Raw genomic sequence first — 16,883 nt, forward strand, 5'->3', positions numbered from 1 at the left:
GGAATTGCATGATTCCAGGAAGACTACAGAATAACTCTTTCCTTTTTGAATTGTCCAGTCCGGTGGTTTAAGGGCTTCCCAGGAAAGGAACGAATGTTTACTTAATCATTCCTGGTTCATCAGACAGAACAGAAGATGTGTTTCACCCTTCTAGGCTTCCCTCCCCTTCCTCTTAGGGTCAAATACACAGATAGGAATGTGTTCTAATCGATACTTGCCAATGCTTTGCTTTCAGGCTTTTTTTACAGAAAAGTACTTGCAGGAGCATCCTGAAGACCAGGAGAAGATCGAGCTGCTAAAGCGACTAATAGCGTTGCAGGTATGCCCAGGGCAGGTGTGGCTGGACAGCTCTCCACGCTCTGTGGGCGGCCACCACACAACACCAAGATAGTCGCTAGGGCATCCATCTCCAAGCACACGTTTAGGGTTACTTTTTTTTTTTTTTTTTTTTAACCCTTGGAATCACAACCTATCTATTTATTTGGCAAAGCAACATAGGAAGAACATTCCATTAGACTGCACAGTGTTGAGAGGGGTCTTCTTAGAGGGGAGATTAAAGTCCCCAAATCGGTTTGCTGGCTTGTGTTTCCAGATGAGAGATGTTGGCCTCAGTTTCTCTCTCTCTCTCTCACTACTTCTGTGAACAGTGGGAGGAAACGCAGCCATACAGCTCAGTCCAAGGTGGAACGTATCAGTTACTCCTGCATAGAAAGGCCCCCAGGCTCACGTAGATTTGCCTCGCCTGTCAGCCCTTCCCCTGGTTACTTGTATCCCCAGTGTGCAGATCCCTCTGCATCTTTGACCCAAGAGCATCCAGTTCCCAAGCTTTCCACTGAGAAGCAGTATTGTCGTTCGAAACGTGCTGTGTCTACTGGTTTACCTGTCCATCCCCACCTTCCATCTTTCCCCCGCATCCAAATCTGAACTATCCTTCTTCCTAAACAATATCCTATTCCTTTCATGCCCTCCTTCCCAGATGCCTCTGCTGACAGAGGGGATCCGCATCCATGGGGAGAAGCTGACGGAGCAGCTGAAGCCACTGCACGACCGGTTGTCTTCTTGCTTCCGGGAACTCAAGGAGAAAGTGGAAAAGCTCTATGGGGTTATAACACTGGTAGGCTTTGTCTCAACAGCCTATGAGCTTTTTCTAGTCTCTTCTACCGTTTATGATATTGATCCATTTTTCAGATGCCAAATGAGTCAAAGTAGCCTAGGAATGGCATGCAAACCCTGGGGCAGTTCGGAGAAGGCATGGTCCGCTCTTAATAACCTTCACCTGTTGTTGTGCTGGACAGCAGCTCTTAAACTTGAATGACCGTCAGAACCACCTGGAAGGCTCGTGAAAATAGATTGCTGGGCCACATCAGTAGGGTTTCTGATTCACTTGGTCTGGGATGGGGCCCAAGAATTTGCATTTCTAACATGCCGCCAGGTAGTGCTGCGGGGCTAAGCACCACACTGTGAAAACCACACTACTAGACATTGGGGTTTCCTAATCCCAGACACTGGTTATTCCTGTCCTGTCTAGCCCAACTCCTACAGTTCTTCCTAATCTTTATTTTTTATTCTGGTGACATGTTCCTACTCATCACACCTTCGAAGGGGACAGAGAATTGTGAATTACATTTGACAATGCATGTAGCTGATGTCATGATTTTTTTGGACAGTTGTGACATTTCTCACAGTTTTCTTTTTTTCCTCCCAAGAAGTTGGGTGGAGTGATACATGGGTCAGCCTTTTCTCTCCCACAGTTGATGGTATGCTTGGTTTCAGCTTCATTTAGCCGCTCTTTCTTTTTTTTTTTTTTTTTTTGCGGTACGCGGGCCTCTCACTGTTGTGGCCTCTCCCGTTGCGGAGCGCAGGCTCCGGACGCGCAGGCTCAGCGGCCGTGGCTCACGGGCCCAGCCGCTCCGCGGCATGTGGGATCTTCCCGGACCGGGGCACGAACCCGTGTCCCCTGCATCGGCAGGCGGACTCTCAACCACTGCGCCACCAGGGAAGCCCTAGCCGCTCTTTTTAACATGAGTTCATCCTTCTCTCTTCAAATGTTGTATTCTTGAACCCCAGATTTGCAAAAATCCTCTTTCCTCCAAATCAAGGCTCTGCATTTCGTTTCATGTATTCCTGTCCCCTATTCCCGTACCTCCATCTCTGCTACATTGTTCTCCCTAGTATCTTTTTGATCATCTCTCCCAGTCACCCAAGTGTTCAGTCATGCCTTCCCACGAATTTACCTCCTAACCTGTTGCCAGTTAAGAGTTTCTTTTAGGAACATTTGTCTTTTACACAAGTTCCTAGATGGCAAACACTTGGCTTTCACTCAGTGAGTTTAGTTTTTATTAGACCCAGGCCAATATTAACATTTGAATTTGATATGGTGACCTACTGGAGACATTTCTTATGAGAGTATATCTGTATTCCTTTATTTCCTAAGATTCACCAGGATAAGCATCAGGTGTCCAGTTTCGATCTAAAACTTTTCTATTAGGCCAGTATCCCGTTTTCTAAATGTCCGCTAGAAGCTAAGGGGGAGAAGCAGACAGAGGGGTTTGCTATTTTATTGATGAGTAATGAACATCTTGGTTTCCCTCTCTCAAGAGGCTGGCAGAAAGTTAGGGTGAATTTTTCTCTAATTTTAGAAACAAGGTAGGCTTAACCGAAGTTGTGTTTATAACTAAGAATGTAAGAGAGGTGGGGGAGGGATGGACAGGGAGGGTGGAGAAGGGATGGATTGGGGGATACGGATGGATTGGGAGTTTGGGATTAGCAGATGTAAACTAGTGTATATAGGATGGATAAACAAGGTCCTACTGTGGAGCACAGGGGACTATATTCAATATCCTGTGATAAACCATTATGGAAAAGAATAGGAAAAGGAAAATATATATATATATTTAACTGAATCACTTTGCTGTACAGCAGAAACTAAAACAGCATTGTAAATTAACTACACTCAAACAAATTTTAAAAAAATGGAGAGTTGCTTAATATACAGAAAATGAACTCACAACCTACACGCTTAAATGTCAGGATGTTGTGATACGCAGTTACAAAGTATCTCATATGTCATATTATAATAAACAAAATGATATGTCAATAAAATCTTTCAAACTACAAAGAAAGAATACACGTATTTGCAATATGTAACAACTGACGCGACACAGGCACCAACCCATCAGAATGGGGTGCCAACCCCCATACAGGTGGGCACTCACCACAACCCACCAGGGGCTGCGCCAGTTCCTAAGGGCCGAATTCCAGGCCAGCTAACCATGAGGGGTCATGTCTCCTTTAGCCGCCCAACTTGACGGAGAGGAAGCAAAGCCGCACAGGGTCTATGATGCTCCCCTACATCATGTCGTCCACACTGCGGAGATTGTCCATCACCTCGGTGACATCCTCTGTGATCTCCAGCTCTTCTAACTCATCTGATAATGCTCCTTCCAGACCAGGATCTGATGGGTAAGGCTTCCATCTTTAAATGCCGGGAGGGCTGAGGTAACTCCTTCCTAATGTTTGCCTTTGGTCCCCAAAGTGAGACTTGGTCAGTGTGGGTGCATCATCTTCGTAAGGGAAATCATTCACAGTACCTGGGTTATTAGTTTTGGGGTCTTTCTCATCATCTTCATTATGAAGAATATCATTATTTATGTGATAGTAGCAACAGTTATGAAAAATGGAAAAAATAAATCACGCATAATGCTATCACACCCTATGACCCAGCCAATCGTATCCTATTTTGTTTGTTTCAGAATAATTTGTAGTTATTGCTTGACTTTTTTGTTTCAATTTTTAAAAATAATTTTTAAGTTTATTTTATGAGTAGGCAATGTAATCACATATGAAATTTCAAAGGTACAAAAGGACATATCATGAGAGGCCTCCTGTCAGTCCCCGACTCCCGGCTCATCAGTACCACTCTCCAGAGGCCAGCGATGTTAGCGTTCAGGTTCATGTCCGTGGTGCCTCTCCAGCAGCTCTTTATCTGTACAGAAGCAGTTCCTAAATATATATCCTTCGTCACACGTTTTTTTATTTATAAACGGCAGCATATAATACTCTTTGGCTTGCTTTTTAAAAAATTAGTTTATTTATTTATTTTTGGCTGCGTTGGTGAGCGGGAGCTACTCTTCATTGCAGCGCACGGGCTTCTCGTTGCAGTGGCTTCTCTTGTTGCAGAGCACGGGCTCTGGGCGTGTGGGCTTCAATAGTTGTGGCACGTGGGCTCAGTAGTTGTGGCTCGCGTGTTCTAGAGCGCAGGCTCAGTAGTTGTGGTGCACAGGCTTAGTTGCTCCACGGCATGTGGGATCTTTCCTGACCAGGGCTCGAACCCGTGTCCCCTGCATTGGCAGGCGGATTTTTAACCACTGTGCCACCAGGGAAGTCCTGCCTGACTACATCTTGCAAATCATTCCATTTCAAAACTGCGAGAGCCTCGTCTTTCTTTTGAGTTGCAGACATCTCATGATTTCCCTACCCGTGATACACTCCATCATTGTCTATTGATGGACATTTGGTTGATTTCAGCCTTTTACTATCACAGTAGTGATAGCAATGAGTAACCTTAAAAATATATGATTTCGTTAATATTCAAGTATATCAATATGAGAAAAAGTCCAGAAGTGAAATTGCTCTGTCAAACATATATAGCTGCAGTTTTCAAAATTATTCCTAAACTGACTTTCATAGAGATTATACCCATTTACAGTCCCATCAGCAATACACAAGGGTGCCTGTTCACCCACACCTTGCCACCAAATTGTGTATTATCAGGCCTTTTAATTTTTACCAATCTGTTAGGTGGAAAATACTTTCTTGGCCTAGGGCTTTTGTTTGGTTGCATATTGGTTTTCTTTCATCCCTCTTGTTTGAGGTTGAGCATCTTTTCATTTGTTTAGTAGCTTGTATGTATTTTATTTTCTGTGAACTGTGGTCAGATTTTTTTTTTTTTTTTTTCTTTTGCGGTACGCGGGCCTCTCGCTGTTGTGGCCTCTCCCGTTGCGGAGCAACAGGCTCCGGACGCGCAGGCTCAGCGGCCACGGCTCACGGGCGCAGGCGCTGCGCGGCATGTGGGATCTTCCCGGACCAGGGTACGAACCCGTGTCCCCTGCATCGGCAGGCGGACTCTCAACCACTGCGCCACCAGGGAAGCCCTGGTCAGATATTTTGTGTACATTTTTCTGTTGGGTATTGACCCTTTGTGATATGAGTTGAAATAGTTCCAATTTTTCCTTTGTTTTCTGACTTTGCTTCTAATTTTTTATCTAGTTATGCTGATTTTTTTATGCAGTCAGATAAGTTAATATTTGATTTTATGGCTTCTGGATTTTATATCATAAAGGCCTTCCTCACTTTAAGACTACAAAAAGCCTAATTTTAGGTTTTCACTATATAATAAAATCTGTGATTCTTTGCAATTTATTTTAGTATAAAGTGTAAGGTATAGAGCCAATTTTTTTTCCCTACTTGGCTACCCAGTTCTCCCTATAACGTTTAGTGAGCAAACCATCTTTTCTCTACTGATTTGAAATGTCAGCCTTATAAAAAAATCAAATTCCAGTGTTCTTTAGTCTGTAGACTTTTCCCCCATTTCTTAGATCTACCTGTGTGGTTCATGGCACTTGTTCTAATGCAGTTTTAATTACTATAGATTTTAAAGGTTTTAAAATTTCTAGTAATTTTTTTTCAGAATTTGTCTGGCTAGTTTTACATAGCTCATTTTCATATTAACTTGTCTGGAATCCTGTTGTTTTTATTGGGATATGTTAAAATTATGGATTGAATTTAGAGCTTTTTGATGTTGAGCCTTCTTGCCAGAAACATGGACTGCCTTTCCATATGTTCAAATTTAAAATATTTTAAAGGAGTGAATTCATAATTGTGTTCAAGTGGAAAAGCATGACATGTACCATTTTGTGACCTATTGCTTAATTTTATATACATGATGAGTATTTAGCATCACTGTGTGTTTTAATGTTGAATATAAGTTAAGTCCGTTGACTTAACACTTATTTATAATTTTGTAATTCCATATTATAATAAACATATCACAAAAGTAACCTGTCCAAATGGCCTTCCACCTGGAAATCAAATACTTTATTTATTTATGTATTTATGTATTTATTTATTGGCTGCATTGGGTCTTCACTGCTGCATGCAGGCTTTCTCTAGTTGCAGCGACCGGGGGCTACACTTTGTTGAGGTGTGAGGGCTTCTCATTGCAGTGGCTTCTCTTGTTACGGAGCATGGGCTCTAGGCACGCGAGCTTCAGTAGTTGTGGCATGCCGGCTCAGTAGTTGTGGCTCATGGGCTCTAGAGCACAGGCTCAGCAGTTGTGGTGCATGGGCTTAGCTGCTCTGTGGCATGTGGGATCTTCCCAGACCAGAGCTTGAACCCATGTCCCGTGCATTGGCAGGCAGATTCTTAACCACTGTGCCACCACGGAAGCCCTCAAATATTTATTATTTTCTAAATGATTTATCTGTCCTTTACCATTGACATAGATATCTTTACACAGCTGCAATTATAGCACAGATGTAGTTTGGTAATTTGCTTTTCCTCTTTGTCTTTTTGTTATAAGCATTTTCCACATTGCTGTCTAATTTTATTATTAGTTTTTAATTATCACTTCTGATGGCTCTCTACCGTTACATCATATGAATGTGCCATAATTAATTCTTCTCCCTACTACAGGATGTTTAAGCTTTGTCACTGTTTCTAAACAGATAATCATAGAAGTTCATTATAAATTTAATATAAAGACATTTAGGGAGTTCCCTGGTGGCCTAGTGGTTAGGATTCGGTGCTTTCGCTGCTGTGGCCCAGGTTCAATCCCTGGTCGAGGAACTGAGATCCTGCAAGCCCCTCAGTACGGCCAAAATTAAAAAGAAAGAAAGAAAATTAGGTTGTATCAATATAAAATGCATTTATACTATTAAGAATTGTAACAAATGTGTGTCCATATAGCTTTACGATTATTTAGGATATGGTCTCAGATCACTTCTCAGCCTTTAGGTTAAGATGGAGTGTAGGCTTTATTTTCCCAAAGCATATATTACTTATTCAGGGAGTAATATTTTTTACAATTCTTGATATCACAAATGCCAGTGTGCAATGCCATATACAATGTATGAGTGACTGTATAATTTTTCATAATATAGCCCCCCTATTAGGTATTTGGACTATTTTTAATCTTTTGAATTTGAAAATATTAAATAATACCTGATTCATTTGTTTATTTTTTCCCATCTATGTTTTTTTTCATGCCGTAAAGAGATACTACCAACTTTGTGGCAAGCATAGAAGTTCTGTTCTGTTCTCTTTTCTTAAACTCTGTCTCATTCAAAAAAAAAAGTTTTCAGGCAGCTGTTGAAAATCAGAGACACTGTAATTGCTGATCCATTAGGGCAGTAAATAGAGAGCAGGTGACTGGGGTTCTGTTTATATCATGACCTGGGGCAAAGTGGGTTATTGCTCTTGCCCACATTTGCCCAGTAAGGTGACAACATTGATACCATTTTCTAACATTTATTCAGGATGTTTCTTTAAAGCATCTCAAACTGATTCACACCCAGTGACTTCAATTCTCCTGTTAGCTGTGTTATGTCACAGTATTCATTAGAACTTTCATGGTGATTATTGGGTGTGCAGTCCGCAAACGCTCACTTCTTTCTTCGTTGGGTGTATCCATCCTGTTTGGCACATGGGAGGCTGTGGGCCAGAAAGAGAATAACTTTATGAAACACAGCGCATCGTGTTAAGGGAAGCTGGAAGGGCTTGCATAGCAGGTCAACTCAGTACATGCTCAGAGCTCCAGCAAAGTAGGGGCCTCAAACCAAAATCTTTTTTTTTAAAAAAAATTACTCTTCGGTATTTCAGGAAAATCATTGAAATAGTCAGTGTAAGAAAAAAATAACACAGGCACTGTGGGACTACACTATCATTATTTTACTGTTGAGTTTGGTTCATAATTAGGCCCTACTGAAACTCACATTAGGGCCTAGATCTTTGCCTGTAGATCTAATGACCCACAAACACTTCCCTTCATTCTCAATCTCACAGGCAAAGTACTAGTAGACCCAGTAGAATACTGGATTGTTGTTTTGGTTTTTGTCCCCTCCCTGACCAACGACTGTTTGAAGAGATTCTTTTTGTTTGATTTGGCTTGGTTGGTTTTAAGAATAAAAGCGTCTGTTTTGGAATTTCGTTCTATGATTTTTTTTAATTAGTACAGATTTAAGACAAATAATAGTGAGTGGCTTCTCCTTAAATATACTAATAATTGGAAAATACCAAAAAATTGCAAATTCGGGAATGTAATCTTTAAAAAATAATAATAATAACAGAATATTCAGAAAAGGAGAGAATAATTTGAAATAAGAAAGAAGAAGAATTGTAGTCTAGAAGCATCTTCCATTGTGACTCCAGTGGTTCTTTAACCAGACTTTCCTGCTACTTTCTCATCCTGTATCTTCATGGAAGAGGGCAAAATATTTTGTAGAAAGTGAGACCTAAAGTATTAAAAAGCTTAAAATGACTTAAGAAGTATATCAGCCAAATACAATGAGTGAATCTTGTTTAGATCCCGATTCAAACAAATCACTTGCCAAAAAAATTATGAGACAGGAAATTTGAACACTGATTGGATGTTTGATGAAATTAGAGAATTATGCACTTCCTTAGGAAGATGATGGGAGTGTAGTTTTGTTATGAAGATGAATCCTTGCCTTGTAGAGATATGCACCGAAATATTTATAGACGAGATGTGATATCTAGGAATCACTTCCAAATAACCCAGTGCGGGGTGAGGATTATGACGGGGTGTATATGAGAAATAAGATTGGCCATGAGTTGATCACTGTTGATGCTGAGTAATGTACACATAAGATTTATTATATTCTCTCGGGGACTTCCCTGGCAGTCCAGTGGTTAGGACTCTGTGCTTCCACTGCAAGGGGCACAGGTTCGATCCCTGGTCGGGGAACTAAAATCCCGCATGGCACACAGCGCGGCCAAAAAAAAAAAAAGTTTATTATATTCTCTCCACTTTTTAGTGTTCGAAATTTTCCATAATAAAATGTAAAAAGAGTCTGCCCTCTCCAGTGATCTCATTTTAATATTTACATATTTAATAATTAGTGATACTAAGTTTTTAAAAAATTATTTGGATTTCTTTCTTCGTGAAATACGTGTTTATCTCCTTTGACAGTTTGTAAAAATTGAGCTACTCATATTTTTTTCTTTTTGATTTGTAAAAGTTTCTTATACATTAATGATATTTGCCATCTAAAATATGTACAGCAAATAGTTTTAGTTTACGAATGATGCTTTCTGCTGAACAGAAGCTTTTAATTTTTAAATACTAAAAGCTGATAGCGTGCTTCCCTGGTGGCGCAGTGGTTGAGAGTCCGCCTGCCGATGCAGGGGATACGGGTTCGTGCCCCGGTCCGGGAAGATCCCACATGCCACGGAGCAGCTGGGCCCGTGAGCCATGGCCGCTGAGCCTGCGCGTCCGGAGCCTGTGGTCCACAACGGGAGAGGCCGCAACAGTGAGAGGCCCGCGTAACGCAAAAAAAAAAAAAAAAAAGCTGATAGCTGTTTTTCTGTTGTCTTATTTCATATCAAAGCTTTTTCTTAAAAAAAAAAAAAGAAAGTAGACTTTATTTTTTAGAGCAGTTTTAGGTTCACAGCAAGAATGACCAGAAAGTACAGAGAGTTCCCATGTACCTCTGCTCTGGACACGCCCAGCCTCCCCTACCATAAGCATCCAGCACCAAAGTGATACATTTGTTACACTTGATGAGCCTACATTGACACATCACAATCACCCAAAGTCCATAGTTTACTTAGGGTTCACTCGTGGTGTTGTACATTGTGAGTTTTGATAAATATATTCACGATTGTAGTATCATATAGAATAATTCCACTGCCCTAAAAATCCTCTGTGCTCTGCCGACCTATCCCTCCAAACTTTTCATTTTTTTGGAGTAAAATCTACCAATTTTTAATTAAACCAGAACTTATTAAATACCCATTTAGAAGCTATAAGCAATCTCTACATCACAAAGGTAGGTTTTTAACCCCTCCCCCCTTGTTTTTACATTTTGCCAGTATAGGAGTACTCCTATATACTAGGCACTGTTGTAAGCATTCTGTAATCACCCTGTGAGGTAGGTACTATTATTATCCCCATTTCACGTATAAGAAAACTGAGGTATGAAAAGGTTATCTGCCCAAGGTCACCCAGCAAGTCAGTGTAGGTAGGATTTGAACCCAGGCTGTAGGACTCCAGAGAATGTGCTATTATCCACTATATAAAGCTGCCTATTCATCTTTTACTGTGTGAACTCTGTCTTTACCTCTAAGTTTAATAAGACCTTGTCTTCGTGAGATAAGATAAATATTCACTAGTATTTTCTTTCCACACTTGGACGGCCTCATTTCTGTACACGTAGACCTTGTGATATTCAATTGGCAGTTGGAAATTCAGATTACAACCTGAGAACAATGCCACAGGTCAAGGTTCGGCTGGAGAGTCATATCCCCTGGTCTTTTTGGAGTCAGTTTTTTGTTTGTTGGTTTGTTTTAATTTTTATTGGGGTATACTTGACTTACAACGTTGTGTCAGTTTCAGGTCTACAGCAAAGTGACTCAGTTGTACATATATCGGCTTTGACTGTCAGGTGATCAGTGTTTTCTGACTCTGTCCTTGTTCGTGGCTGATAGGTCAATCCTTTTATAAAAAAATTTATTGAAGTATAGTTGATTTACAATGTTGTGTTAATATCTGCGGTATAGCAAAGTGACTCAGTTATACATATATATATTCTTTTTCATATTCTTTTCCATTATGGTTTATCCCAGGATATTGAATATAGTTCCCTGTGCTCTACAGTAGGACCTTGTTGTTTATCTATCCTATATTTACTAGTTTGCCTCAACTAACCCCAAACTCCCAATCCTTCCCTCGCCCACCCCTGCTAGGTCCATCCTGGAGCCCCTTTTGGAGCGCAGGGCCTCGTCAGGGGCCAGAGTGGAAGATCTGTCCCTCAAAGAGGACAGTGAGAACCGGATGAGCAAGTTCAAGAGAAAAGACTGGAGTCTGAGCAAATCCCAGGTCATCGCAGAGAAAGCATCAGAACCTGATCTGATGGTAAAAACAAACAAAGAAACAAACACCATAGATCTGCCAGTTTGCCATTGCTTTCCCTGGAGCCAGGCTTTTCACCATTTACTTCACAGCTGCGAGTCACCAGACGGAAGCCTAGCATGGTTTCTCAGGATGCAGCAGCCTGGGTTAGGGTCAGATCTCAGATGGTGCTAAGAAAAACACGTACAGAGATCAGAGCCTCTAAGTCAATAATGGCGCAAGATTTAACGCACAGTATAAACCCGTGGATTAATGGCTGGAGTTGTGGTTCTCGCCACTGTGGTCCATGACTCCATCCAAACATTGTCGCTTCCCTTCTTTTAGCTTAAAAAAATAAAAGGTACTTGATTCTCCCATAAGCCACATCAAGTTGTTAAGTGTGGCAGGACCTGCTCTCCCTGAGAATCAGGGTGGCTCATCTCCGACCTAAATGGCACAGTCCAACTGTGATTAAAATCAAGTCTGTGGCCGGCCAGAAAATAGTCTATGGTCCGGTGATCCCGTTAGTGTCTCTGCCCTGGTCCCCCCAGCGTGCCGGTGCGGTAAGCTTAGAAAGGGCTCCTGGAATTTTTGCCCTTTAACAGTTTCTGCTCTGCTGATAAGGTTGTTCTGAGCATGGATGAGCCCAGCGTGCCTCACCGTGAGAATGTTTTGCTGTGTTTCTCCCCACCCCCGCTGCTAGAGCCCAGCCAGAAAAGCACAAAGGCCAAAGAGTCTCCAGCTGTCGGACAATCGGCTGACACCGTTTCATGGCTCTTCCCCGCCTCAGTCAACACCCCTGAGCCCACCCCCGCTCACTCCTAAAGCGACCAGGACCCTGAGTAAGTCTTCCTGTAGACACCCCTTCTATTCATTTTACTAGAGGATGGTGTATGTTGATGCATCTGGGCCATTTTTAACCAAGATAGCCACAAGGTGTATGAGATGGTCGTCAGGTAGGTTCAATTCAGTGGTAGTGGGTATAATTCAATTAGATTAGGGTTTGGCAAGGAATCCTTAGGTTGCTAAGACTCATTAAAGTTTTCTACCCAGGGGGCCACAGGGTTTCACTGCCCCTTTTCCAGCTGTGATGGTATAAATGAGGTAGATCTGGGCTAGTACTAGACAGGAAGGGAGTAACTTTGGAAACTGTTGGGCAGATAGCTGTGTACTTTATATGGAGAAGGGTCCAAAATAAGGACAAGAAATAGACCCATTCAATAGACTACTTACAGTCAGGCTTGGGGACTCAGCAATACACAGAGCCTGAGAAGAATTACAAGGACCGCTTAGTACAAAGGGATGATGGAGGGGTAGATCTTCGCATCAAATGGGAGACAGTAGTCAGCCGAGTATCAGAGATCATCAGACAAGTTTTCCTGGAGGAAGTGGATATTGCACCCTTTAAATGATAAAACTATGACAGTTCAATGTAACCGATATTTATTGACTACCTAGTATGTGATAGATGCTTTTTCTAAGGACTTGGGATGTATCAGAGAACAAAGTAATACCCTAAGTTCTAGAAAAGAGTCTCATCTCCAGCTTAAGAGTAAAAACCTTCAACAAAAAAAGTGAGATTTTTGCTTAAGAACTTCTGGTGAAGCTTTCAGATAAATGAAAGGTGCTATATCTATCCCAAGGCGTCAGAGGTCTTCTTCATTCTGTCCACAGAAACTGTAGAATGTGACCGTAGCGATTTGCTTGACCAGGTGGGTTTAGGTGTTACCGTGGCCAGCAGAAGTGTCATGAGATCCCTTGGTGAATTTTTCTCTCTGCCTTCCTCTACTTTATGTCATTTCCAGGCTCTCCATCTTTGCAGACAGACGGGCTGATGATGGCTACAGTCCCACCTCCCCCTCCACCCAAAAGCAAGCCCTACGAGAGCAGCCAGAGGAACTCCACAGAGGTAGGGGGGTGATGGCAGACGTTGGGGCCACAGAGAGCCTACCGCTCATGGGAATGTGGCATTGGATTTCCCAAGATTTTTAGTAGGCAGGTTTTCCCATCAATTTGTCCCTCTAATCGATTCTTGGTTCATTCCTGAAACCATAAAGAGAGGGGAATTTTCAATGGGAAGGAACAATACGCAAGGAGACCTGAGAAGTGAGTTCTCGTTCACACCTGAGGAGTTTACTTCTTCTGAGTGAGTGACAGTCATTCTGGAAGGGGCCTCCGATGGGTTTCCTTCATTCATTCAACACAAATTTATTGAGTCCCTACTATATATACGCCAAGTATTGGGGATATAGCAGTGTTAGTGTATATCTGATTAATGCAAGGGAAAGGGGGAGATTAAATCAGTCTCATTTTCCTTTTCACCTGGCAAAGGCTGTGTAGATAAACTCAGATCAGTGAGAAGCTAACGCAGAATGTTGGAAATGTGGAGTAGAAGGCAGAATTAGGAAGAAAGGTAAGACTCATTCCTCCTTTCGTATGTCTGCTCCACCAGATTGCAGCCCCACTGCCTGTCCTAAGAGAAGCCAAAGCCCCGCCCCCTCCACCTCCAAAAGCTCGGAAGTCGGGCATCCTTTCTTCTGAACCTGGATCCCAGTAAGGATCTTGTCCTCTCTCTGGAACTCTGATGCCTGGGAGCTGGCCTCGCGGAGGCAGTGTCCTCATGGGTCCCCTGCTGGCTGCCTCTCCTCATCTGGGGTTGAGGTTCACCTGCTCAAAACTGGTTTCATTCTTTAGAAAGCTTTTCTTTGATCGATGCCCGAGGCCACGCCATATCTCCTCCAGTCCATGAGGAATCCCGGGATCGGCCGTGCCCCGTGTGTCTCCCTCACCATTATTACATTTCAGCCTCTAGCACAGTGCCACTGGGGTCTACGAAAGCCTGGATAACTTCATCAGTGGTGGTGGGAAAACCCCAGTAACCTATTCCTTGGAGGAATTTTTTGCTTTGCTTCTGAAAAGCTGTGCTTAAGACGTAGTTTTCTCACGTGGACATACCTTGTTCCATACAACATATTGGAAGAGACCAACATCAAGTACTTTGGTAGCTGGAATCATCTATCTTTCTGAGGTCTCCTGTGTCTCCTCTGTGGAAAAGAACATCTTTTTAATGGAAATCGGCTGCTTTCAAGTATGAATGGCTATCATTATCGAAAGAACATGGACTCAGTCGTGAGCCCTGAGCACCTGTGTCCCCCCACCCATCTGTGACATGGAAAAGCTTCCCTCCTTCCCCCGGCCCCGCGCCAGGAGTTCCCTCACACTCCCGACTAATGGTCCTAACTGCATGGCAGTCACTCCTTCCTACCATGGACTCCTGAGGCTCTGTCTTTTGCACACAGTTTCTTGTCCTGTTACCTCCTCTGAGCTCAAATCACTGGATATAAGGGACTTAGAAGTCCGGATTGAACTGCTTCTCTTCCACATCCCATTGGAATGGCTCGGCAGCCCCTGTCTGCAACCTGATTTTACCTTGGAGAATACAGTGCAATATCTCGCTTTGATTATTTATTCCTCTTGATTGTGGAATTAATTTGATGACATGTTCATGGTACTCATGTCAATCCTCTTTTCAGAAGAGAAAGTGTGGGGTGCTTCAGAAGATCAAATATTACCACCAGATACACAAACAGCCACACAAAGTTATAGACCTTTTGAGCTGGAAGGGCCTTAAAGCTCATAGAGACACCCTCCCCCCCTCATTTTGTAGATAAGGAAATTGAGGCTAAACACAGAAAATCCTACTACAGATTCTTTCTAAGAACCCAGCTTGTGCATTGAGGTTATACCCAGATAACGTCTCTAGAAGACAGCCCTGACAAATTCTTCAATCCCTACCCCTAGTTGGGACAACAGTGGAAATGTCCCAGATGTTTCTATACTGTTTGTGTGTTTATGGCAAAATAGAAACCTTTTTCACTGCGGATGCCCTGGGTCAACCTGTGGGTATGCTCACGGGGGGCTCTTCCACAGCCTGGCCAGGTCCCCTTTCCTTCGAGGTAGACAAGAAAGAGAGAGAGATTTCACGGCTGAGAATTTGGGTTTGCTTGCCTTGCGTCTTCGTGTGTCGGTTTCACCCCTTTTAGGAGAGCCGTGTGAATTCATCACAGGGTCAGGGAAGTAAAAACCTCTGAGATGTGTCCAGGGTTACTCAAGACATGAGTGTGCGTATTTAAAAGTGCCGCGTTCTTTCCTTCGCTCCACGCAGGAGCACCTTCAGTGTGACGAAATGGGAAGAAACCCAGGCTCTGGAAGTAGCCTGTTGGGGTTTGAATCAACCCAGCTATGTGCTCTCTCAGCTTTGCAAACTCCCCCAAATTCTTTGAAATTGTCTTGAGTTTTCATGTCTTCACCTTTCAAAGTGGGGACCATCCCTACCATGCAAGCTGCCTTGGGGTTCAAGTGAGACCAAATACGTGAAGTAAGTCCTCACGAAATGTGCCTTTCTTGTCTCTGCCGGGCCTGGGTAAGATCTGGAACTCTTCACGAGCATGATTGATGTTCCTTTTTTTTTTTTATTCAAAGATAATTTGGAAGGTGGGTGCAAGTTAGTTCTGCACACAAGAGTCCCTTTCCAAAAGGTGGCCTCTTATATAATTATGTATGACTAGAGACAAAGTGTTAATAAGACCTGGAGCGGGGGACTTCCCTGTCAGTCCAGTGGTTAAGACTCCATGCTTCCAGTGCAGGGGGTGTGGGTTCGATCCCTGGTCGGGGAACTATGATCCCACATGTGGTGCAGCTCGGCCAAAAAAAAAAAAAAAAAAAAAAAAAAAAAAGACCTGGAGGGGATTTTAAGTGGTAAGAAAAGAGCAGGAAGGGACAATGTCTGCAGGGCTGACATGGTGCCTGGAGCAGCTTCTGAGAAGTTGCTGGGCAGACTGGCTGGAGGGGATTCGTGGGTTTCACCCTGCTTTCCAGGCTGCCGTTAAAACGGAAGGACGTAAACTAGGTCACAGAAGAAACAAACCTGAAGCCTGTCCCTTCCGAGCTGTAGGGATGAGTTGTGAGCCTGGTCTTTGGTCAGAGACTGGGGACATCGGATACACCGGTGCCCAAATATCTTCCCTTTTTTAACGTAACATTTTCCCATAGGATTCCCTTTCCACATCCATGGAAATCCTAGATCTCTCCTGCCTGACTACAAAGGATTCCAGGTAATGTTGTGAATAGTAGGTCACTGGGGACACTGGACAGTTCATCTCCTTGGGAAACTATTAGGTCAGAGAGTTATATTTGACAAAAGATCCTAAGGAATGTCTGTCCTGAAGTCAAAGAGGAAAACTGCAAAGAAATGCCTTAGGATTACCTTAAATGTAGGAGAGATGAGGGGCAGGGCATAAAAAAAGAAACAACTGGTCTTTATATTCCTTGATAAGACCTGTGAAGTATTGAAGTAACCCCCAAATTGTCACAACTTTTGTGGATGTTGGTTTATGGGATTTTTTTTTTTAATCCTTTTTTTTCCTCTCTGTCCTGGTGACTTGTCTTGCTTTGAGATTTTTTTTTTTTCAAGAATTGTTTTCGTTCAACATATATTAAGCTCTTACTGAATGCCAGGCACCTTCCTAGACCCCCAGGCTGTGGCGATCCAGTGTGTTCTAAGGGAACAGCCCCGGGATATAAGGACTGCGGTGTGCCGTTGGATTGGCAAGAGAGTGGGGTTAGAGGAAAGGGAAACCCTAAATCGGGCTGCTGGGCCATGGGTTCCCTCCCCCTCCTCCACCTTCATGCCTCGATTCCAGAATTACAGTCATTTTCCCCTGTCAGACCCCTTATAAACAACTGCCACCCTCAG

The 16,883-nt window shown here is 42.9% G+C and overlaps 1 protein-coding gene across 9 annotated transcripts in view; it reads left to right on the top strand.

The window, feature by feature from the left end:
• DOCK5 (dedicator of cytokinesis 5) overlaps positions 1 to 16,883 on the top strand; it is a 225,217-nt gene that overhangs the window by 198,533 nt on the left and 9,801 nt on the right. For 6 of the 9 annotated variants that reach the window (XM_027087891.1, XM_027087889.1, XM_027087892.1 and 3 more), the window contains 7 exons: positions 236 to 319; positions 977 to 1,114; positions 3,296 to 3,462; positions 10,984 to 11,152; positions 11,832 to 11,970; positions 12,934 to 13,037; positions 13,581 to 14,473. In XM_027087891.1, the coding sequence (XP_026943692.1) occupies positions 236 to 319; positions 977 to 1,114; positions 3,296 to 3,462; positions 10,984 to 11,152; positions 11,832 to 11,970; positions 12,934 to 13,037; positions 13,581 to 13,685 (906 nt within the window). In that variant the 3' untranslated portion in view covers positions 13,686 to 14,473. Of the gene's footprint in view, positions 1 to 235; positions 320 to 976; positions 1,115 to 3,295; positions 3,463 to 10,983; positions 11,153 to 11,831; positions 11,971 to 12,933; positions 13,038 to 13,580; positions 14,474 to 16,883 lie in introns of those variants that run through there. The other 3 variants (XR_003428941.1, XR_003428942.1, XR_003428943.1) reach the window with 1 other exon arrangement.

Source organism: Aethalodelphis obliquidens, unplaced genomic scaffold (assembly GCF_003676395.1).
Source record: "Aethalodelphis obliquidens isolate GAN/ISIS:26980383/991018 unplaced genomic scaffold, ASM367639v1 scaffold61, whole genome shotgun sequence".
Classification (NCBI taxonomy): domain Eukaryota; kingdom Metazoa; phylum Chordata; class Mammalia; order Artiodactyla; family Delphinidae; genus Aethalodelphis; species Aethalodelphis obliquidens.